General features: G+C 41.5%; 1 protein-coding gene across 1 annotated transcript; it reads right to left on the minus strand.

Moving 5' to 3' along the window:
- Positions 1-1,551: 1,551 nt before the first annotated feature.
- On the minus strand, positions 1,552-22,385 carry LOC139919998 (serine/threonine-protein kinase N2-like). Its single transcript, XM_078285388.1, has 19 exons — positions 22,247-22,385; positions 19,189-19,340; positions 18,196-18,385; positions 15,899-16,048; positions 13,927-14,036; positions 11,527-11,670; positions 10,563-10,638; positions 10,230-10,416; positions 9,444-9,570; positions 8,821-8,876; positions 8,630-8,687; positions 8,453-8,544; positions 7,198-7,374; positions 6,073-6,135; positions 5,808-5,884; positions 5,045-5,187; positions 4,150-4,257; positions 2,493-2,573; positions 1,552-1,755 (listed from the first exon to the last, which is right to left on the minus strand). The coding sequence occupies exons 1-19, from the start codon at positions 22,383-22,385 to the stop codon at positions 1,552-1,554; spliced, it is 2,334 nt and encodes a 777-aa protein (XP_078141514.1).
- Between the last annotated feature and the right edge of the window lie 1,432 nt (positions 22,386-23,817).

Consider the following 23,817-nt stretch of genomic DNA (forward strand, 5'->3'; position numbering starts at 1 on the left):
AGGTGATGACGTTACAAACTCTCCAAGCATTCTGCAGCAGGCCTCCATCAGCTCTGTCACATCATTATACATTATGGCACCCGACCAAGTTTGATAAATAAAATGTATTTGCAGGAGCAGGTAGTGTTGTATGTGGCTGTGGATGGACAGTATACTGGAACAAGGCTCCACTCTCCACAGAGAATATAAAGGGCTACAATCACTTTTCTCTGCTTCTTGAAAAAAGACGCTGCCTGGTTAGTGGTTGGACGACTGGCTTCAGGATGACGGTGAGAACAGTCAGCGTTAATCAGCCATGGATTGATATGCAGTGTCTGTTTGGGACATGGTGGAGCGACAGAGCCGTCCAGGGAAGCTGTCTGGTCCTGGTCCTGGTCCTGGTCCTGGTCCTGCAGGTGGAGACCAGGGCAGGAAACTTAAAGGGGCGGTCAAGTAAGATACGGCCCTCTAGCACAACATGACCATAATATATGTGTGAGGGTTGATCAGGTTGTTGATCAGGACCAGTGACCTGACTGCAGGGTTCACACACTTTTTCACTGATGACTTTTTCATGACTTTTCCAGGACCCCTTTTCAAATTTCCATGACCAAATTACAGACTGAATTAAAAAGTATCGGTCAACTAAACTAACTTTAAGTACTAGTTTGTTTTTCACATTAAAATCAAGGATTATATTATTTTATCTCTGTCAACAAAAAACAGTCAGCAACCAACAACCTTTTCCTCCAATAGGACGGACTGGACTGTTTTGGGGCCGTTTTCATTACTTTTCCAAAACTTTTCTCCCTTTTATAATTTTTCATATCTTCTCCAGGCCTGGAAAACCGTACTATTTTGGACTAAAACCCCCCCCGACCCACCAGAGTTTCCAGACCCTCGCTGTGCTAGATCAGCGGTTCTCAACCTTTTAGGCTTGTGACCCCTTAAAACAAAGTGATGTCTACTCATGAGCCCCATCACCGGCTGCATATGCAGAGTGGTTCAACCAAACAATTCAACTGTTCAACCAAAGACTGATTTTTTCCTTTTCTACGATGATCTCATTTGATTAATCTGAAAACTGGTCAGTATTTCACAAGAAAAAAAAGCAAAAATTAGAGAAAAATGTGATAAAAATAGACATGATAATACATTTGTATAGTAGAAATGTTTTTTCCTACTCCATAAATCATATTGCGACCCCCCAAAATTATCTTGTGACCCCCTGGGGGGTCCCGACCCTCAGGTTGAGAACCACTGTGCTAGACACTTGTCAATTCCTGCTGGTCACTGATAGAGATCAATACGACTCATAGATTACTTAATGCCCCTTTAACTTCTTTAGCCACCGGCCATAGTGGCTGGTAAATAAAAAAAAATTAAAAACACTTTCACTATTTCAGCCAATAGGAGGTTTGGAACAGAATAGCATCTCCAGATGTTGGCTGGTTTCCTGCCAAAGTGTCTGATGGAGCGGACAAACCTCCCGGCCACAGAACAACTTCACCAGCATTCGGTTGGTGGTTTTGTATTTTCCCACCCTGGTCTGTTCAGTGTTTTCAGTCCGTCTCATCCGTGCAAGGCGGAGAAGTCGAAGTCGGCGAAGGCTAGCTGCTGCTCGGGGGAGAGGCTGAAGGGCTTGGAGGGCGGCGACAGGACCGGCTGCAGACGAGTGAACTCGCTGTCGAAGTTGCTGACGTCCGCCGACTCCTTGATGGACGGCAGGAACGGCGGCTTGACTTTCTTGGCCAGCAGGGCTTCCCAGTCGATCGTCTACAGGAGAAACATACAGCAGAGAGATGAACATGGGAGAACATGAAACTGACTTTTCTCAAGTCCCAGGTCAGTCTCAAGTCAAGTCCCGAGTCTCATGCATCAGGCATCATGAGTTTGATTTCTATAATCAGTTTCAACTTCAATAAATTCAATCATTCCATACAAATTCAGAAAACAGAATTTAAATTCAGTCGTCTGCTGGAACAAATCTCATCACTTTCAATCTAAGTCATTTACACAAACACAAGATCTCAAGTCAAGACTTTAGAAATCTTTTCAAGTCATCAAAGTACAAGTCAGAGTCAAGTCCCAAGTCACCAGAACCCAAGTCAAGTCAAGTCTCAAGTCTTCTCTTCATGCATCAAGTCAAGTCTCAAGCTATTCAAACTGTGACTCGAGTCTCCACCTCTGCTGATTCCTCTTTGTTTCTTTCTCTGTTTGAATACACACACACACACACACACACACACACACACACACACACACACACACACACACACACACACATACAAAAGCCACTCTCCCACTCACTACCATCATTTCACTTTACCAGTGATATCATTAACATTATCTGCATCAGGACTATTTGAACTTATTGCCCTTAGCTGTTATCAATGCATTTTGTCATTTTTGAACCATTGCCCTGATTTTAGCTTTCTCTGCTGGGGCTTAAAGTTACGTTTGGATCAAGATGAGTGTATAAGATGTTCCAGAAAGCGAGGGAACTGATCTACCTCGAAGAATTTCTCTCCTTTGACCTCGTTTGCGTCCCTCTCTCCGGCGCCGAGCCTTTTCACCGGGTTCTTCTTCAGCAGCTGCAGAGCGACGATCAAAAGACGTTTATACTGAGCATTCAAGAGCTGAACTGCATGAGAAAACAGTGACTCTTTACCGCAGGGTTCCCCACCTAAAAAATGCTCTTCCTTCCTGGTTTGTTAATGTTGTTTTTCAGCTCAGAGGAGTTCTAAAGGGGTGAACAGTCTGGTTTCCACTCCAGTTGGGCTGAAAACCATCTAATGCAAGTGAAATTCCAGTAAAATGTCAAGTAATTCAAGTAAAATTCCCAAGTAAAATTCCCATGTAAAATTCCCTGATATTCCCTTACTTCCCCATAAAATTCATCAGATTCCCTTCCTTTCCTTTCCTTTCATTTCCTTTCCTTTGACACCCAAGATGCCAATGGTATTTAGTTTATCCTCATATCTGTTGCATCACCGTTGTACCCATAATCACAATAAAAAATGCCTTCTCGAGTGTTATCGCTGCATCAATACACACAATGCAAAAACACAAGGGGTTATACTTAATGGAACCAATCTGGAACTAAATAAAAAGTAAATATATAATATAGCCGCAAGCGGCGATTGCGGGGTCCAAGCACAATTTGATAAGACAGACAGATAGACAAAACATTACAGAAAGTAGAAAGACACAAAAAAACTGACATGTTGTGAAGATCAAACATGCAGTCTAACACCGGCTTTTGTGTTGGCCCGTGACTTCTGTCAAGTTAATCTTTTCATTGCAACCACATTGCTGGAGTTGTTCACAACGGCCAAACTTTCAATTATTTGTCCTTGATGACTAATGACTTTGGAAAGGACAAGTCTGGATTTGAACCCACCAACAGCCAAACGCCTGTTATAGGTTTAGTGGGCTGCCTTGCCTGAGTAGCGGTGTGCCGTAGGAGCCCACCTGCCAAATATGGCTGCTGTAGGACTTACGGTTTCTGAGCTGCAGATACTTTTAGTAGAGAAAAAGAAAGAAAGAAAGAAAGAAAGAAAGAAAGAAGCAGAATAATTCCAGCAAAAACATTAGGGTTCCAGTACTACGTGCTTGGACCCCTAATAATACCAGTTATAATAGTTCCATATGGTGCTACAATGCATGTTAATGATGTGACTATCATGTAAGAATAGAGCGTAATATACAGATTTACTAAAACCTTTAGTTGGTATGAAAACCTTTGCGATGTTCAGCACCCAGACTTGTGATAGGTGCAAGACAATTTGCTCGACCAATCAGGGGTTCTGTCACTGGTTTTGCACGTGCTAAAGGTTTTGTCACCCATGAAAGGCTTCAGTAAGTCAGGGCATGAATGTACAAAACATTAGAGAAATATTCCTAATATCGAGTTGCAGCTTCTTCTGCACAATCCACATCTCAACTGTCTCAAAGCTTAAAAATCCTTCTCCAACTCGTCTGCTTCTCTTTATCTACATTTCCTCCTTCGTGATTGGTACAGATTTAATAAGGGAAATCAATAAGGGATAATGGCTTTTACCTGGATTCACCTCATCAGTGGACTTCATGAAAAGCGTGAGTGTCCCTAATATTTTGTACATTCAGTGTATATATAACATGCAATCTATTCTTCACAATGCACTTTACCTTCTGGATGATGGCGGTGGCGTCTGGAGGAAGAGAGCCTGGATACTGCACGTCGTCGTTCACGATGCTGTCGAACACTTCCTCCTCATCCTCACCGGGGAACGGGGACTAGCCAGCAGGAGGAAGGACGCAGTGTTAGTTATGTAGTGGAGGGAGGTGCAGGTGGAAATCAACATCAGCCATCAGTCGAATGCTGGTACATTTTGGAGTTTTGCACTGATGATTGACTCAGGAAATCTAATGAATGCTGATCAATGTGGTAAAAACACTTTTTGGGAACGTTAAAGCCAGGGTGGAAAAAATTGTATAAGTTACAAATGTTTATTATAACGCACAGCAGCAGACAGAAACAAACGCATTTTAGCAGTAGGCCTTCATCAGCATTTTTCAATGAAGGTCTAGTGCTGAAATGCTTCTATAATATTATAATAAACATTTGTAATTAATTTGGTAGTGTGGACTTCCCTCTTTTCTTTGAATCTGTGTGCACAAAAGTCTGCACTCTGAGGGCATCAAGAAGAGTTTTGAGATGAGCGGGCAAGTTCTTTATTCTTTATTCTGGAAAACTAACACAGTGTCCAGCAGCCTGGGACACTCTGACTGTGGCTGGTTAAAGGACGACACCGACTGTTTGGGAGTTTGGCTCATTGGTCTCTTTACCCAATATGTGACGAGAGGACTGACACCAAAATCATCGCCCTTTTGCCTTGATGGAAAGGCAAAGGCTTTGGAAAGAAATTCATACATAGGATCAACTTCACTATTTATATTTGTCTAAGAAACTAATTTCAAGCATTTAAGCAGAAGCCTTTAGATCAAAATGGCTTTAAGAGAATGAAAAACATAGAACATTCAATCAGGTGTATTAGTTAGTGTGTATTAACGAGTGTCTAACCTCTCCCACGAGCATCTCGAAGATGAGGACGCCCATCCCCCACCAGTCCACGGCCCGGGTGTAATTATCATCCGTCAGGACTTCAGGAGCCAGAAACTCCGGAGTGCCGCAGAAAGTGGAGGTCCGGTCTCCGTGCCCCATCCCTGCCGAGGTGAAGGAGACGAAACCTCTGCTGCACGTTCACTGACATTACACGTTCATTCACCTGATGTTTCTTCAGCACAGATCAACATGAGAGTAGAGTTCAATAGAGTTTATATATCAAGAATCGTAATAGCCTCAGACAAAAAAATTGTCAGGTCAAAAAGTGTTCCAGTTGTGCTGATAATTCCCATTTATTGGTTGCTATTCCAACCATTATTTACTTCTCCACTCCTGTTTTAAGACTTTTAAGACAGTACAAACGCCTTATTAACTGTAGTGAGAAAGCATTGTTTTACTGTGATTATGTGTATTTTGAAAAGAACCCCCTCTCCAGTATTATCTGTACAGCTTTTTCATTTCACTTTAAAAACAGATATATTGCACATTTTGTATTATATGTTTTCATATTCTGTATTGTAAATATCTCTATTTTTGTTTTTTATATTTATGTTCTTGACTTTTTGACTTGCAGTACTTGTGTTTTTTACTTCTACTTTCTTATTTTTCTCCATGTTTATTGTATGCACCTACATACCAAGGCAAATTCCTTGTATTGTGAAAACTTACTTGGCAATAAACCTGATTCTGATTGTGATTCTGATCTGCTGCATTATTTTACCTTCTTTACAAAGTCCAAAGTCTGTGATTTTCACAAATCCGTCTGCATCCATCAGCAGGTTGTCCAACTTCAAATCTCTGTATAAGACACACGCATGATTGACATGTAGTTAGTATTTGGGACCGTTTGCAGCAGCGTGAGGTCACCGGACACATGAGGTCACCGGACACATGAGGTCACCGGACACATGAGGTCACCGGACACATGAGGTCACCGGACACATGAGGTCACCGGACACATGAGGTCACATGCAGGCACAACTTACCGATAAATGATTTTATTCAGATGCAGGAACTCTAAACCCAGCAGGACACACGCTGAATAGAACCTGCACACAACGACAATAGATTTGGATTAAAATACTGAGTAAGATGTCGCTCACTGTGCCTTAATTGATAGATATGAGGAAATATCCTATCAAAAATTTGAAAAAAATGCAATTCAAAATTTCTCCAACCTCCCCAAATTCCTCTAAACTCCCATGGGTGCTTGGAGAGGAGGGAAACAGCTTCTTGCTGCTAAATAAATTACATCTACAACCGTGGAAATAATATTTAACTACGACACTATTCATAAAGTATTGTTTTAATTATGAATTTATGTCTTATGTGTATTTACTAAACAATGCATAGAATGCTTCATTAAGCATCTTTTGAATCCAATGAGTTTCTGTACCTACTATTTTTCATTCATGTTGCTGTGTGGATATTGGTTTATATCATCATGTCTCAATGAAATCTCCACATAGCACACATTAGCTTCAGATTCATTTTTTGGAGTATTACCAGGTCATCAAATAATTAGGAGGAAAACAAAGGACAGTATTGCATTTGCATCCTTATTAGCACGTAGAAGAATATTGTTGGAGTGGAAGTCACCATTTGCCCCCAAAGCATCTCTATGGCTCAAAGACCTCATGATGTTCTTAAACCTGGAGAAGGTTAAGTACAACCTGAAGGGGTCATCTGGAAAATTTGACTCTGTTTGGGGCCCTATGATTAATTACATAGTTAAATTAAAGACACTACAGGACAAGTGAAGCACTCACCATTGATCAATACATGTCAATACATTTCAAATCAATTACAGTGTTGTCGTTTTGCATGTTCTTTTGTTTTATCATTGACTTAACCACTATGTTAAGAAGGAAGGGTTGGTTTTCGGTTGTTTTTTTTAAATTTAATTTTATTATTATTTATTCTTTTTTATTGTATCCGTAGAAATTCTATGTGGGACCAGGGGTGAGGGGAAAAAATGTTAAAAAAAAAAAGAGTCCTTAATGTACATTGTATTTCATTGTACCTGTTAAATGAATAAATACATTTATGAAAAAAAAAAAGAAGGTCTGATATTGCTTATTGCAGGTTTAACCGACAGAGGCGATGTGAACCTGGTCTGGGCCTCGGTGAAGACGTTGTTGTGGATGTGGATCATCAGGTCGCCCCCGGGGGAATACTCCATGACGAAGCAGACGTGGTCTCCGGTCTGGAAGCAGCCGTGCAGGTTCACCAGGAAGGGATGCCGGGACGCGTTGATCATCTGGAAGATCCGCTTCTCGCTCATGAGGCTGAGGAGGGAAACACCTTCATCAACACACCAAATACTGTGCATGTTCAGTGATATCTTCAAGGCTTTGTTGAATGTCTATAGGCTTGTTACTAGGCTGGTTTCTGGTAAGTTTTTAATTCATATTGAGGAACTTTTCCCCTCCATATGTACTCAGGCATGGTCTCAGAGCTAACAGGTAAACCTCTTTTGACTGTTTCAAAGTCTACATTAAAGACAGAAGATGATCAAAACATTTGCGATCAGATCAGGGCCCTTAAACTAAACTGGATAAGGAAATATGATTAGCAAACTTATGATTAGCAAAGTTACAACTCAAATCTAAATTTCAGAATATATTTTTGTATTCATTTTGCACTTCTTATGCTATTGTCGTATATTAATTAATTGTGGGAAGTCCACTGTTGTTTCTGAATTCTGCTGAGTAGGCTATAATGAACTAAGTGCATTAATGGAGTTGGCAGAGCAAACCTTCCTGTTCTTATAGCTCATATGGTTGTTTTATAGCTGATATGGTTGTCGCATTGCAATACGCAAAACCTCATTTGGACAATCAGTCTTCTCTGTTAAAGGAGTAAAACTATGGAACTGTCTGCCCACTGAGCTGAAAATGCAACACAATTTTAATGTTTTTAATAGAGGTATTAAATCATGGCTAAAAGAGAAACAACATTGTTCTCACACCTAATACTCCTGTAGACACACCTGTATTTTGTATTTTGTGTATTTGTGGATGTATTTTTGTGTATGTATTTGTGGGTGTATTTTATGTTCTCTCTTTTTTTTTTGTCTTTTTTTCTTCTTTATTTTCTTTTCTTTTGTCTATTTTAACTTTTTTTTTTTTTTAAAAAGCCTCCTGTGGACAGGTGTTGTAAATTAGCGTTTCACTACAAACACTAAACAGTGCATCTGGTCCTAAATGTATGTTACAATTCTAATGCGACTGTGATGTCCATGTCAAATAAAATAAACTTAACTTAACTTGACTTATTCTATTTATTTCACAGCATTTTGGAACTTTGTTAAGAAAAGTCAGAGAAAAATATGTTCTTGAGATTGAGTGAAGCTCTTCCACACACCTGTCCACTTCGTCGCGAGTCACGATGTCTCTCTTCTTCAAGGCTTTGATGGCGTAGAGCTTTCCTGTCTTCTTAAACTCTGCTAGGAGAACCTGGACACAGTTCACAGCCAACACTGACGACAGAAGCAAGAAAAACATTTCACTGAGCGTCTTGTTAAATCTGATCAGCTGTTACCTTTCCAAAGTGGCCTCTTCCCAGAACTGAAATGTATCTGAAATCTTCCATCTGCATCCTTGTGACGAGACAGAGAGAAAAACAGAAACTGCCATAACTGAATATATGACATGGTGTCTGTGTGTGCTCATGCATGCGTGTAAGTGTGCATGTGTGTGTGTGTGTGTGTGTGTGTGTGTGTGTGTGTGTACTTCAGAGCAGATACAGGTTGATCTCCACTTCCTTCTGTAGTGGTGTTGATAGATGACTGTAAAGAGAGACACAGTTTCAAACAGATTACCATTTGATTACAATTAGGATTGATTTATCACATCCCACACTGCAACATCTCTCCATATCTTCCTTTTCTAATTTGCTTCGATATATAATACTGTCACTGTCAGAGGAAGCCCTCGTGTCTCCCAAATGTCATTTTTTCAGGAAATAATAAAACCATATGATCCTGAAATTGAAGTTAAAACATGAAAATCACCCAAATTTGACTTGACACTTCAGACATTTTCGCAACAATATGCTCCATTTTTGAAAAAAGAAATCCTTTCTACCTTTTATTCTCAGCTCTTATTTCATGTCTTCATCACACATTTTATCTTTTTATGGTCAGAAGAATATTTTGTTCCATTTATTGTCAGACCGCCGTGACTCTCAGACTCTTTACTGTCGGTTGCTTGTAATGTTGGAGACCAAGGAATTTAATCTTATTCTACTGTTGCACTCACTGGAAGTCACTTTGGATAAAAGTATTGAATGCCTAAAGTGTAAAATGTAATTACAGGCTCATCATCATCATGGCGGCTGCATTAGAGGCGTTTACCTGTTTTTCTTGCAGTGTAGGCATAGGCGGTGTTTTATGTGCTGTAGAGATGGAGCTGCGAACGCTGTTTCCCTGGTCCAGGCTGGTCTGCTCCTCACTAATGTTGAGTCTGATAACTGGAACATCACTGCAGACACACAAATATATGCATCCACATTTCTTAAAGGTGCTACGGGTGTAAAACGGGTAAAAATCAATATATCATTGTCAGATTAATAGTGCTACCTTGATATGACTATAAACAAATGAGCTCATGGTGGAGACGATTGGTCACTTCTATCTCACACCAATAGTATTGTTAGTTCTAGTGTTTCTCCACATTAAGACTACATTTCCCATAAGCCCCGTTGCTTCCTGCCCCCCAAGATCTCTCAGAAAGTTGCAAATGGATTTGGCTGAAATTTGGTGGACAGATAGCTCTTGGGCCAAGGATCAGTTGATTAAAATTTAGTGGTGATCCAGATCTGGGATTTGAGATTTCATGACAATTTTCTTATGGTAGCCATAACTATCACACTGTGATCATGTACTGCTAGGAAGGTCCAACATCTGGGACTTCCATCGGCTGCTAAAAAGCAGGCTGCAGCTTTGTACGTTGGAGGATTGTTCAGTTTTGGCAGCAGAGGTTTGTGCTCTACCAAGTGCCTTCTAGTGCTGTGTTGTGTTATGCTGTGTTGTGTTATGTTATGTTATGTTATGCTGTGTTATGTCATGTTATGTCATGTCATGTCATGTTATGTTATGTTATGTTATGTTATGTCATGTCATGTCATGTCATGTCACTACCTTGGCAGTGGAGTGGTGTGAGGCTCCTTCTCGGTGGGAGGGGGGGTGCTGGCCGGCGGGTCAGGAGGCGTAGAGAGAGACGAGCTGAAGGAGGTGAAGGAGCTGTAGTGAGGCAGGACGCTCATCATCAGGTGACCCCAGGTGGAGAAATTCATGTTCATCTGAGCCGCTCTGAGGAAGTTCTTCCCTGAGGAGCAAGAACACAACACACCGATCCACCACCGGTAGACAGACAGAAACCGACAAATTCACACACTGAATTCACATCTCTTTTTATGGCAGAAACACAAACACAAGTGGAACCTCTCGGTCCTACGGGATCTTCTTCTCTACCTTTCTCTTTCGTGAAGATGCATCGCTGACGTCTCAGTTTCGGCTGCCGCTCCACGACGGTGTCGATGAAGTTAATCTGTGAAGTCCAGACCAGGGGAAATGGATTTATTGTTGTGTTTCTTGGACATTCACATTTGTATTATTGGCCTTCTTTCAGTGTTCCTGCAAATTTTACATTATTCAAATTCTGAATAAAAGCTCTCGATATTGCGTCTGTGTTGACTGAGTCACTAATGATTAGATTGTTGGAGTTGAAAAACACCATCAAAAGGGAAAAGGCCAGCTGGGGCATAAAGCCTCAAAAAGGGCATTAACACGCATTAAAAAGCTGAGATAGTGAGATAAAATAAAGGTTCTTTTAATTTGACATGGTGCAAAAAATTTAAAGTGAAGAGCTATCATCTGTGCTCAAAAATCCACACTTTTTCTACTATTTAATTTTTTGACTGGATTTGAAGATTTTCATCATATTCTGGTCAATATATTGTCTCAAAATATTGACTCAAACTAGGTGATATAACACTACAGCTGACCATTATTCCTCCCAGCAACAAATATCACAGTATGGGAAATGGCACTGGGTTTGTGTATCAGGACTTACCAACAGTTTTTCCCACTATTTTCCAGATAATTTGAATAATCCCCAAACTTTTCAAGAACTGATATTTAATTAACTTTCCATACTTTTCTTCACTTTCCAGATTGAAACTGGTGCCAGCCCACACATGTTTATCCATTCAAACAATTTCTCTGTTAGGATTATACACACAAACTCATTTCACTATCAGAGCTTTAGTTCCACTGAAACAGAACCACTTTTCAAAATAAAAGCCTACCAAGCCAATTATAAACTGTAAAGAAACTATCTGTATCTTCATCTGTCCCTTGCACTTTCAAGACTGTCCAGACCTGCGTAGGAAGCCAGTCTGGGACATGGGGGAGGTGGGGGAGGTGGGGGTGGTACCTTGGCGTAGAGGAGGCCCTGCGGCTCCAGACATAAACACCGGGCGTGGTTCGGGTTCTCCATGATCTCCTCCAGCCGCAGGAACTTGACCGCACACATCGCCCTCCGCTCTCTCCAGAAGACCCCGACCTCCAGCTCTCGAGACTTTCGGCAGTCCCCCAGCGGACCGAACAGGCGAGACGATCAACACAAACAGCAACAGAGCAACATGTGAACATGGAGAGTCACGGAAACAAAATGTGTAGTCGGGACAGTAAATTGTCCATACTTTTCCAAACTTTTTTGTGCAATTTCCAAACTCTGGCTCAGTTGTAGTATCTCTGAAGTCCTGGTTCAAATGTCCCCTCTCTCTCCCCTAATCTTTCCTGCCTCTCTCTACTTTCAGCTATCTAACAAATACAAAAATACAAAAAAACAAAAGAAAACAAACATACATATGTTTCCAGACTTTCCAGATCTGTGTAAGAACTCTCTATGCAGAGTGATCTGTAGTGTCTGCAGGGTTCCCACACTCACAACTCAAAGTCTTTTCAATGACTTCCAATGTCTTGTTATTTGAAGTGGATCACCATCAATTCACCATGATTTCTTGACTTGACTTGAGTATAAAATGAGGCCTCTATGATGTTTAATTTTGGCGTGTGGCTTGTCTTACCCCAAAACATACCAGTTTTGAGTCCCTGAATTTTTTAAAACTGCTGCTATATAAACACAAATATCCATAACAGGGTTTTCTTGTATTGATCCTCGGACGGAGAGCAGTCCAGAGAGCCACATATTTCTGGATTCGGATTTTATATATCAATTTTGATAATCAAAAATTAAGTACTACTTTCAAGGCCATCCATTCATTTTCAGAAACTTTGAAGGCCTCGTTTTATTTTTCTCAAATCTACAAACTCAACTTTTTGGAACACTTGCATTGAATATGCGGTCCTGTTGTTGCTGTACTGTGAGTCAGTATGTAATGTCACTGTGTGAGGTGCAGACAGGCTCCTGCACCAGTGTCACCAACACAAACTCTTTTACATTTACTGCATAAAGTGATTCTGACTCTGTGCTAAATGAATATCTGCAGGTAGAGGGGAACACCTAGTGGCCACAGGCAGAACTACAATAACAAACCATTGCAGTATTGCTGCTACAAATAACTAATAATAACAACACTAATAATAACTAATAATAACAAATAACTGGGCAGAAGGGCACAGTCTGCTGTTCAGTGGCTCCTCCTGCTGCCTTCCTACCTGTGTAACACACAGCAGGTCTGAGCGCTGAATGGTAAAGATTCATTCTCAAACACGATCTATCTATCCAGTTTGGAAAAAATGTCACCTGATGTTCCAATCTAAATTACACTGATCTAAAATCTTACTATTTTATAATTGAATGGCTTCCGTCAACAATATTCAGTTTCTTTTACTTTCATGCCAGCAGTCATTTAATTAGAGTAGGAGCTCATTTCTGAATAAAACTCTTCATGCTGTATGTGAAGTGACTCTGCTGTCCGTCCTGCATCACTGTGTCCTGGGACAGTGTGTGTGTGGCTGTGTGTCTGCTGCTCCAGGTGTGTCAGCACACTGGCTGCAAGCTGCTGATACTGTGTGTCTCTGCACCAATGTCACCGAGGCACATTCCTGTACATTAATCATACTCGGAGAATGTAAGTGACCGCAGAACCTGAACAAGAAAAACAGAACAGGAAAATCTGTGATGGCCATGAACTAACCACTCAAATCCACCAGAGACCAGACCACATCACACCCATCCTCGCCTCTATATAGATGTGATTTTAAGATTTTACTGATTACGTTTAAAGCCCTACATGGCCTTGCTCCTACTTACAGTTTAGATTTATTAGCTCCATATGAGCCTAGCCGCTGCCTGCGTTCCTCAGGTTTGACTCTCCAGAATGTTCCAGAAGCCCTGAGGATCTGAGGCTAGCAAATTCAGTGCATTTTTTTAAAATTGCTTCTTAAAACCTTTAAAAACTTTTACAGGAAGGCTTTTTCATAGTATTTGTAGCATTTCTGTCTGTTTTCATTCATTTTTATCACTTTTATTTTACTATAAACTTTGTTTTATGTGGTGTCTATGCTTCATGTTTTATTTATTTTTATCTTATTTATGACAATGTTGGACTCCTGAGTATATTGTACTCTTTTATCATGTTTTGTAAAGCACTTTGTAACTTTGTTTTGAAAAGCGCTATACAAATAAAGATTATTATTATTATCATTATTATTATTTTCCAGGAAGTCAGAGTAACCGGATTTTGATATAAAACTACGAAAACATAAAAATTGTGTGTATTTTTGGGGGGCATTTATTGTTCAATAGGGGTATATACTGTATGTGTTATGATGTGGAGAATTAGCCAACACTCTGAGGTGAACTGACCCGCTCCAGCTGGAGGCAGAAAGTCTGATCCCAGGCCAGTTTGCCGGCGGGTCTCCAGCGCGTCCGGCCCACCGCTCTGTTGTCCAGCCGCAGCACGGCGCCCACCTCCGCTGTGGAGCAGAGAGCAACAGGTCAGCCTGGGAGAGACGTCCCGTAACCTCAAGACCACAGACAGGCTCCACCCCGGCTACAGCCAGGGTGTCCCGTCACATTCAGATTCACATTCAGTTTCACATTCAGATTCACATTCACATTCACATTCACATTCAGATTCACATTCAGATTCAGATTCACATTCACATTCACATTCAGATTCACATTCAGATTCAGATTCACATTCACATTCACATTCACATTCAGATTCACATTCAGATTCAGATTCACATTCAGATTCACATTCAGATTCACATTCAGATTCACATTCACATTCACATTCACATTCAGATTCACATTCACATTCACATTCACATTCACATTCACATTCAGATTCACATTCAGAAAAAGCTTTACTGGCAGGAATCAAGTAGTATTGAGTGTTGCCAATGCATATCACAATAGTATAGGATAAAATATAATACAGGTACAATATAGATGAATATAGGAATTATAGGCAATATATGAATTCAAAATGAAATATAGGAATTCCTTATTATAAAAACTCTATTTTAAAAATTGTTCATACGATCAATATGATTCTAAACCATGCTATGGACAATACTCATAGACAATTTCACTAATTATAATCCCTGAGATTATAACACAATGAAACAAACTGTATCTGCCAGCAAGTATGATTGTTTTCTCCTCCTCCCCAGGAGCCGCTGGGAGTTTGAGTGAGTTTGGGAATAGAAATTAGGAAATGCACTTTAAAATTTTGGGAGGTATATTTTTCGTATATTTTCTTGTGTCCTATCAAAGTGTGAGACTGAATCTCTTCCTGCTGAGTTGCTACAGATAAAAGCGTCAGCTAAATATAATTTAGGCCATTTTATACATTTTTAGCATGACTCGCCCCAGTGGGAATAAAGCTCCTAACCTTGGCAGTGTTAATGTCATGCTGCACCCAGCGAGCCTGCAGGACTGCTGAAGAACCACAAGTCCCTCAGTAGAGTCTCAGTAGAGTCTGTCAGTAGAGTCTCCCAGCAGAGTCTGTCAGTAGTCTCCCAGCAGAGTCTGTCAGTAGAGTCTCCCAGCAGAGTCTCAGTAGAGTCTCTCAGTAGAGTCTGTCAGTAGAGTCTCCCAGCAGAGTCTATCAGTAGAGTCTCAGTAGAGTCTCTCAGTACAGTCTCTCAGTAGTCTCTCAGTAGAGTCTCAGTAGAGTCTGTCAGTAGATTCTCTCAGTAGAGTCTGTCAGTAGTCTCTCAGTAGAGTCTCAGTAGAGTCTCTCAGTACAGTCTCTCAGTAGAGTCTGTCAGTAGAGTCTCCCAGCAGAGTCTCCCAGCAGAGTCTATCAGTAGAGTCTCAGTAGAGTCTCTCAGTAGTCTCTCAGTAGAGTCTCAGTAGAGTCTGTCAGTAGATTATCTCAGTAGAGTCTGTCAGTAGTCTCTCAGTAGAGTCTCAGTAGAGTCTCTCAGTACAGTCTCTCAGTAGAGTCTCAGTAGAGTCTGTCAGTAGTCTCTCAGTAGAGTCTCAGTAGAGTCTCTCAGTACAGTCTCTCAGTAGAGTCTCTCAGTAGAGTCTGTCAGTAGTCTCTCAGTAGAGTCTCAGTAGAGTCTCTCAGTACAGTCTCTCAGTAGAGTCTCTCTTGTTTGTTTTTTTTAATTAACATTATTATTATTTTGACTGTTTCTATTGCTTATTTTTTTTTATTCTATTTGTCTTTTTTCCCAACTGAATCCTGTTACTATTTGCCGCTGCAACAAACCAATTTCCCTACAGGGATCAATAAAGTTTCATCTTATTGGAAAGGAGATATTGATTAAAGTGTGAAGGTAAACTGCTACAGTGTGAAGTGTGTGAACAGCTGACTGACCAGCAGAGCGGTGAGTCCTGTCTGTGTGAGCAGCTGAAGCCTCAGTCCGGCTGCCTGGGTCCGGGTCCGGGTCTGGGTCTGGGTCCGGGTCCGGGTCTGCCTCAGGTCTCAGTAGATCCTCACAGCCGAGGAGCCGCACTTCAAGTTTGCCTGGGAAAAAATATTGCATCTCTAAACACTGGAGACAATGAAAAACATTTGATTTAAAGCAAAAAAAAACATGATAAAATGTTCATTCCAAAAGGAGGAATCTGCTCTACAGCTTCTCTGACACAGTGATGAAAGTTAAACTCACTAGTGAATATTACTCAAGTTGTAAGTTATCTTGAGCACTTTTCTTACTAAACAGTCACATTCAAGAGGATGTAACTGTGTAGAGAAGGGTTGGGATCAAATCATGATCAAACTCATCAAATCCAATTCAATGAAGGAATTGGAATTGGAATTTGATAAAACCTACAGGAAACAGAATTGGAATTGAATTGGAATTTCAGGAAGTTCAATTTAGCTCAATGAAATTCTATGAAATTCCATGTTTTTTTTTGCCTCTTCTTACCACATATCTGAGATTACACATAGTGTTATAGATTATCAATACTGAATATCATAAAATGTTAAAGGAACCTTTCAGCTGGTATTTGATGCAGAACATGTAATGGTAATCCATACATTATGACTGAATGTTTTTGATTTGTTGAACTGTCTTTTATTTGATTCATAATGTTTGATTTATAATGACAGTATCCTGGTCTCAATGAGGATATAGACTTCACATGTTTTCTGTAATTTTTCTCTGTGTAGGCTCTCCTTTTCTCTCACAGCCTATAAAAACTTATATATGGGTATCTATTCCCTGTGTATGATGTACATGTTATATTTCTGTGTAATCTATTCTCATGTTATTCGGTTTAATTATATATTTTTTTTTTTCATTATTTTCAATTTGTTTCACCTGTTATGTGATTATCCGGGTCATGTGCTTGCCTCCCATTGGCTGTTGCTATTATATAGGTGAGGCCACACCCGCGTTGTCTATGTTTAAAGCCCTGAAGAAGACCTGCAGTGGTCGAAACATGTTGGCTTTTTTAATGATTTAGCCACTACAATAAAGGCTTTTTAAGAATTTTTGCTTCCTCGTGATTATATTTCTATATGTGGAGTGCCTGGATTGTCCTTCTGTTTGCAGCACACTTTTTCCCCCCGTTTTCCAAGAGCACCCGATACATTTTTGATCCCAGCTCGACAATATAGAGCAACCAGTCATTTCCTTTTTTTCCATCAGCTAGCATTTGTTGAGTAGAAAGCATATGTATCTTTACAGCATGAAACCTTTCATTCGTCAGCATGATTAAATCTCCCGGAGGCAGGAGCAGAGAGCCGAGCCTCAGATCTGACGTCACCCGGAGCCGCTCCGCTCACACTGAAAAACGTATTAGTGTGGATGTGGCCTCTGCATCTCACATCCATGGAAGCTTCAGCTAACAACAGCTAGAAAATGTGTCTGTATGTGTGTTAAGTCACCGGTCCTCACTCTGTCCATCATTTACTGTCGGCAGGGCGACTCCAGGATTTGTCTCCTGGTTACATCATCAGCAGTCTTCTGTCTCTTTTTCTCCTCATACAGGCAGAGACGGGCTTATGTTGGTAAATCTAAACTGAACTGTCCAAAACCAAGAGATTACACGAGCTGATTCTGCCCTGCCAGGAGTCTGTGTATGGTAAATCAGGTTTTAGTAGCTACGACTGGGCATCCGTGACACGACAGAGAAGAGCTGCACAATTAACTGAAAAAACACTGAAATAGCAGACTACAATTTTCAACTTGCAATTTTTTCTTCTGAAAGGGAAAAGTGGTTTAGAAAGCTGCTGCTGTGCCAAATCCCTGACCTTTGAATATAGCAGAAAATCTTATTCAAACTGAGCAAATTTTAAGAGTTAGCACCCCCCACTGTCACACACACACACACTTTTTAAAAACATTTCAAGTGCTTAAAAATAAATTACGCAGAGAAAAAAAATAAGAACAAAAAGATCACCATTCATATTGCAGCTGTCTTCTGTAGTGCGGAAGAGGCCACATGAAAAATGTGAAAAATGTAATAATTCTGACTTTAATCTCATAATTCTGATTTTATTTTTAGAATTCTGAGATTAATCTCAGCACTCAAATACATTTTTCACATGTGGCCCTAATCCTCTTCCACACAGCTGCAATATCTGGCAAAAAAAAGAATCCCAATATCATTAAATTCATATCAGTCTCATTCATATCAATATCACTGTGGTTATGATGGTACCAGTTAAGGAGGCGGGCCTGGTGGAGAAGACGGAGGGGGAGGGGGAGGGGGGGGTTTCAGGAGGAGGAGGAGGAGGAGGGGGGCGTCCCGGTGACTGCGGAGGGTCCTGGGTGTTTTCCTGCAGGCATTTCTCCTGCGACAGCCGCAGCAGATCCAGCTTCTGGGACGACTCCTGCACCCGGGACTGAGCCTGCAGAGACAGACTCTGTTACAACACAGCGCTGCTTTCTGTCCTGCAGGATCAGGTTCCTCATGTCAAACCTCCAGACTTTTTTCCAGACCATAATGTCTTGAAGATGTTGGTTGGTGTTCAATAAGGTTAGAGCGATATACTGGGGTGATATTGGGCTTTTATTAAATATCGGATATCGATTAGTCAAGTTGTCCACCTCTGATATGATGGAGGCTCCTCCTGACCACAGCAATATTTTCCATATTTTCCAAATTTTCTATACAATTCCCAAACGTCCAAAACCCAGAGCTGTGACCAAGTCAACTTTGCTCGAGTCCCAAGTCAGTCTCAAGTCTTGAGGCACAAGTCTCAAGTCAAGTCCATGTCATTAATGCCAAGTCTCAAGTCTAAATGTAGAACAGCAAGTCAAGTCAGAACAAATAAAGAGTCCAGTATCAATTTAATATCTTAAAGAAAACTAAATATCTAGGACTTTTCAATGCAATATGGTTTTAATAGGATAAAAACTTGGTAAGAGCATCATGAGTTTGATTTCTATAATCAGTTTCAACTTCAATAAATTCAATCATTCCATACAAATTCAGAAAACAGAATTTAAATTCAGTCGTCTGCTGGAACAAATCTCATCACTTTCAATCTAAGTCATTTACACAAACACAAGATCTCAAGTCAAGACTTTAGAAACCTTTCCAAACAATTTCCATGTATAGATTACATATTACCAGCATTCTGGCTTCCCTGAAATAGAATGACATTTCAAAATAAAAGCCTGGATTGATAAAAACCCTGGCCTACTGTACCTCAGCCAGAGCTTTCTGGTCCAGTGAGGAGAGTCCCTCCAGCTGCTTCACCACATCTTTGGCCAGCGCCAACACATCTGTCTCTCTCTGGACGTAGTGCTGCAACTCCGCCACTCGCACGTCCAGCGGACTGGCAGAGACTGGAGAGTTCACTGGAGAGAGAGAGAGAGAGAGAGAGAGAGAGAGAGAGAGAGAGAGAGAGAGAGAGAGAGAGAAAGAAATAGAAATAGAGGAGAGAAAGAGACAAGGAGAGAGAGGGAGAGAGAGAGAGACACAGAGAGACAGAGAGAGAGACAGAGAGAGAGAGAGAGGGAGACAGAGAGAGAAAGAGATAGAAATAGAGGAGAGAGAGAGACAGAGAGAAAGAGACAAGGAGAAAGAGGGAGAGACAGAGAGACAGAGACAGAGAGAGAGACACACACACAGAGAGACAGAGAGAGAGAGAGAGAGAGAGACACAGAGAGACAGAGAGAGAGAGAGAGAGAGAGGGAGACAGAGAGAGAGAGAGAGAGAGAGAGAGGGAGACACAGAGAGACAGAGAGAGAGACAGAGAGAGAGAGAGGGAGACAGAGAGAGAGAGAGAGAGAGAGAGGGAGACAGAGAGACACACACAGAGAGACAGAGAGAGAGAGAGAGAGAGAGACACAGAGAGACAGAGAGAGAGAGAGAGAGAGAGAGAGAGGGAGACAGAGAGGGAGACAGAGAGAGAGAGAGACACAGAGAGACAGAGAGAGAGACAGAGAGAGAGAGAGAGAGAGGGAGACAGAGAGAGAAAGAGATAGAAATAGAGAAGGAGAGAGAAAGACAGAGAGAAAGAGACAAGGAGAAAGAGGGAGACAGAGAGAGAGACACACACACAGAGAGACAGAGAGGGAGAGAGAGAGAGAGAGACAGAGAGAGGGAGACAGAGAGAGAGACACAGAGAGAGAGAGAGAGAGAGAGAGGGAGACAGAGAGAGAGAGAGACAATTTGAACAAACCCCTAGAAAAAGCTCTTTCATCCTTTTCAATATGAGGAGTTTGTTTCTGAAGTGCAGCAGATCCAGACTGAGAGTCTTTTCATTCCTCCAATCAATATTTATAAAGCTCAGCCGGTCCCATTCTGGAAAATGCCACTATGCTTTCGGCCAAAGGTCTTAACATCACATTTTTTAGGTTTCTGGCATTTAGTTGACACTCTAATTCATGATGACTTATGAACGCCTAGTTTTTAAATTGTGATCGTTTTGCATCATTATTTTATAAACGATCGTCTGCATGATTCTTGCATTAGATGAATGTAATGGCTTAAATCCACTATAAAGCATTACATTTACATTTTTCATTCAGCTGACAGTCCCATCTACAGTGAATTACTGCAGCAGTAGAGAAAACTTTAATCCCCAGATCACAAACTTCACAAGCAACCAACAATAAGGAGGTCAAAGGTCAGAGGTCAAGTGGCCTGAAAACAGACAAAAGTCCCTGTAAAACCTAAATGATCATGTTTGAGAGAGAAGTGCAAGGAAAGGAAATAGGAGCTAGGAAAGGAGGTAGAGGGGATTTTCTTTTACTTAAAAATACTTTAAGATGAACTAATGACTTCAATCCTATTCCACAGAAGTTTTACTTTCAAGCCAGCAATCATTTTTAAGTGTTGGTTTCATATTTTTCAAACAGCAGATGTCTCTGTTTTTGAAGTATCTGCTGCATTTACTCTCAGACATGCTGCTGTCACATTAGTTTCACTTTCTAGTTGAATACCAAGTTGGCGGTTGGCAGGAAGTCTGTCTCGACCAATAGGGTTTTCTGATCGCTGACACTGATACAGATGCAGATGTTTTTGTATTAAAGCCGCCGATAGCCGATATTTCGTGCCGATGTTCAATATCTTTGAATTTGATCTTTTTTTTACATTTTCAAGTATTCAGAATTTTCTTCTTCTCAAGGTGGAAAAGCCTCTGAAACATCATTCAGAGCATCATGGGACACTAAAACTCTCCACTGAAACCCAGACTGATGATATTCTTTTAGTGTCAGCAGCTCTTTAAGGCAGAGTGACCCACAGCACCTGTTCAGTGGTAGAGAAACTCTGGGAGACATTACTGCCTTTAAATGAAGAATTACTTTACAAAAACATAACTGAACCATTAAATAAATAAATAAATAAATTAATAAAACATGTAAACAAAATATATCGGTCTAACCCCAGCAGGAAGGAAACAAGATAAAGAGACAGATAAAGGTAAAGGTGTTGTCAGGACAAACTGCCTGAGATACTTCAAGGGGAACAAATTGAAGAAGGTATCAGTCACAATTACATGAAGTGACACCCCAAAAACTACTTGTGACCTCCTGTTGCAGGTATAAACACAGATCACTACAATAACTACAATTTTTCTGCCCCAATAGACACAAGATGACCATGATATGTTTGGGGGGTTGATAGCCAGCCAGCAGCTGAGATTTCTGGCTTTCAAAACTCACTTTCCAGCATATATAAAAACCCATCACATTTTTAACGGCTCATCGATGGAGGACGGTGCAGCGAGCGAGCGAGCGGCGTCGCAAAGCATTTCATCTACAAACACTAAAAAGCCTCATTCCCAAGCCAAAAGAGCAAATGACAAAGCAGTTTTATTATTTCAGTGACAGATCACCTCTTCACTAGACGTTTCTGTTGGATCTCTGCTCTGATTAGCTAGTTTACTCCTCTCTAATGTGACTTTAGTGTTTATTTCAGTAACAGGTCACCATAAACCGTGCCAGAGACGGGTCAGTGTTGTTGTAATTCCTACTGGTCATGAGTAGAGGTAGATAAAAGTAACAGATTACTTAATGCTCCTTTAACTTTCCCCATTTCAGGTTAATTTACATGACACATTATTGAAAGAAGACCAGAGCCTGCAAATATGCATTATTTTACAAGAAAAGGGCATATATCCCAAAGATAAAAAGAAAAACCTGACCATAAATGTATTTTCTAAACACATTTTTTTCACATCCAATGAATCACCCTGTGACCCTCTGGGGGGTCACGGCCCCCAGGTTGGGAACCCTGCTATAATAAGGGCTCTGACCTCCGGGAGCGGAGCCGCTCCGGCCGCCGCCTCCGTCCCCGCCGCCGCCTCCAGCCTGGGTGACTTTGATAATCTGCAGTCGGATCAGCTCGATCTTGGAGCGGCTATCCTGCAGCATCTGCTGAGCTGTGGACAACATCTGATCCTGGATAACGACAGCACATCGCATCACATCATCACATCACAGGGCAACAAGCTGCACCTCAACACCGGGGTTTTCCCTGCTCAGGTCAACTGGGATTGGGAAGCAACATCCAAAACAACACTGAGGGATACGAGTCTGTTTATGACAAGCAGCAGAATATGAGGAAATCATGAGTGCTGGTTCATGTGCTCATTTCCATACTGGAGGTAAACAAAAAAAAACACAAGTGCAAGTGCCCAAGAAAAGATGGAACAAGTAGAAACGGCACGTTCAAAGCCAGTGGGAAATAGTATGACTGTGCACTTCACTAACCTCAGGGTGATCCTGTCTCTCCTTGCTGAATAAGGACTAATTTGTCATCCTCAGGAGAGGCGGAGGAGGAGGAGGGGGGGCGGGGGGGACTTCTTCTTCTCAGGTTGCGCCTCTCCACCTTCACTATCCTTGAAAGACAACAAGTCCCCCCTGATGTTACGCTCCACACACACACACACACATAAACACACACACACACACACACACTGACTGAGGGCTCTCCTTATGCGGCTCCTACATCTTGTGAGCCGGATCACTCAGGCTGTCCTGCTGTTTGTGTTTTCCTCCCCGGCTCTGCAGCATCCCTCTGCCGCTGCATCCTGCTCATCCTCCTCTCTGAAACCAAATCTCCCCCTCTCTCTCTCTCTCTCTCTCTCTCTCTCTCTCTCTCCGCCTCTGCTTTTCTCTTTTGGGGGGCTTTCTGCAGGGATGGCAGAGTTCCTCTCGGTGCCAACACTGCTGCTGCTGCTTACAGTCTGACAGCGCTGATCGCCTTTTGCTCTGGGCTCAGCCAGCATTGGCCAGCGCAGGACCACATGCTCCTCCGCTGTCACCAACCAAAGACAAACACACAGAGGGGCTGCTGCTGCTGCTGCTCGCTTCTCCACGGGACGAGGCAGAAAACCACCCCGCAGCTTTTTAAGAGCTTTTGCTTAACCTGCTCCGGCATGGAGGGGGTGTCAGGGATATTAATCATATACTGGAGGTAGTCAGCTGCAGGGAAGAGAGGGAGGAGAGGAGGGGAGGAGAAGAGGGAGGGTGGGGGTAGAAAACATGATCCAGGATATATAGGTGTACTGACAGCAGCACTGAGCATCTCCAGTTAATAAAACCCCCAAACTTGCATGTAAAAGCAAACATGCATGCGTTTTTTTTTCTTCTTCTGTCACGTGTGTTGCCCTGTTAATTCATAGTGGAGCTGGATGAGCTCAAGGTGACAGGCGGCTGAGTGAAAGCCATTATAAATAACAATGTAAGGGTACATGGAGCAAGGAGGAAGGAGACATAAAAGGACACTGCGGGGACACACTACAATACACTATACTTCACTCTCTAACCATGCACTTGTCTTAATTAGAGCTACAGACGTGCGCTAGCCTATTGTTATTCCTCA

The sequence above is a fragment of the Centroberyx gerrardi genome, chromosome 8, assembly GCF_048128805.1.
Source record: "Centroberyx gerrardi isolate f3 chromosome 8, fCenGer3.hap1.cur.20231027, whole genome shotgun sequence".
Taxonomy (NCBI): domain Eukaryota; kingdom Metazoa; phylum Chordata; class Actinopteri; order Beryciformes; family Berycidae; genus Centroberyx; species Centroberyx gerrardi.

Bases quoted from the DNA above. Each gene is read 5' to 3' on its own strand.
- LOC139919998 (XM_078285388.1), bottom strand. From the start codon at position 22,385: ATGTTGTCCACAGCTCAGCAGATGCTGCAGGATAGCCGCTCCAAGATC. The intron at 4,258-5,044 runs GTTAGACACTCG...CCTGCTGGCTAG, and splicing joins TCGAGATGCTCGTGGGAGAG to TCCCCGTTCCCCGGTGAGGA. The intron at 1,756-2,492 runs GTAGATCAGTTC...TTTCTCCTGTAG, and splicing joins AAGGAGAGAAATTCTTCGAG to ACGATCGACTGGGAAGCCCT.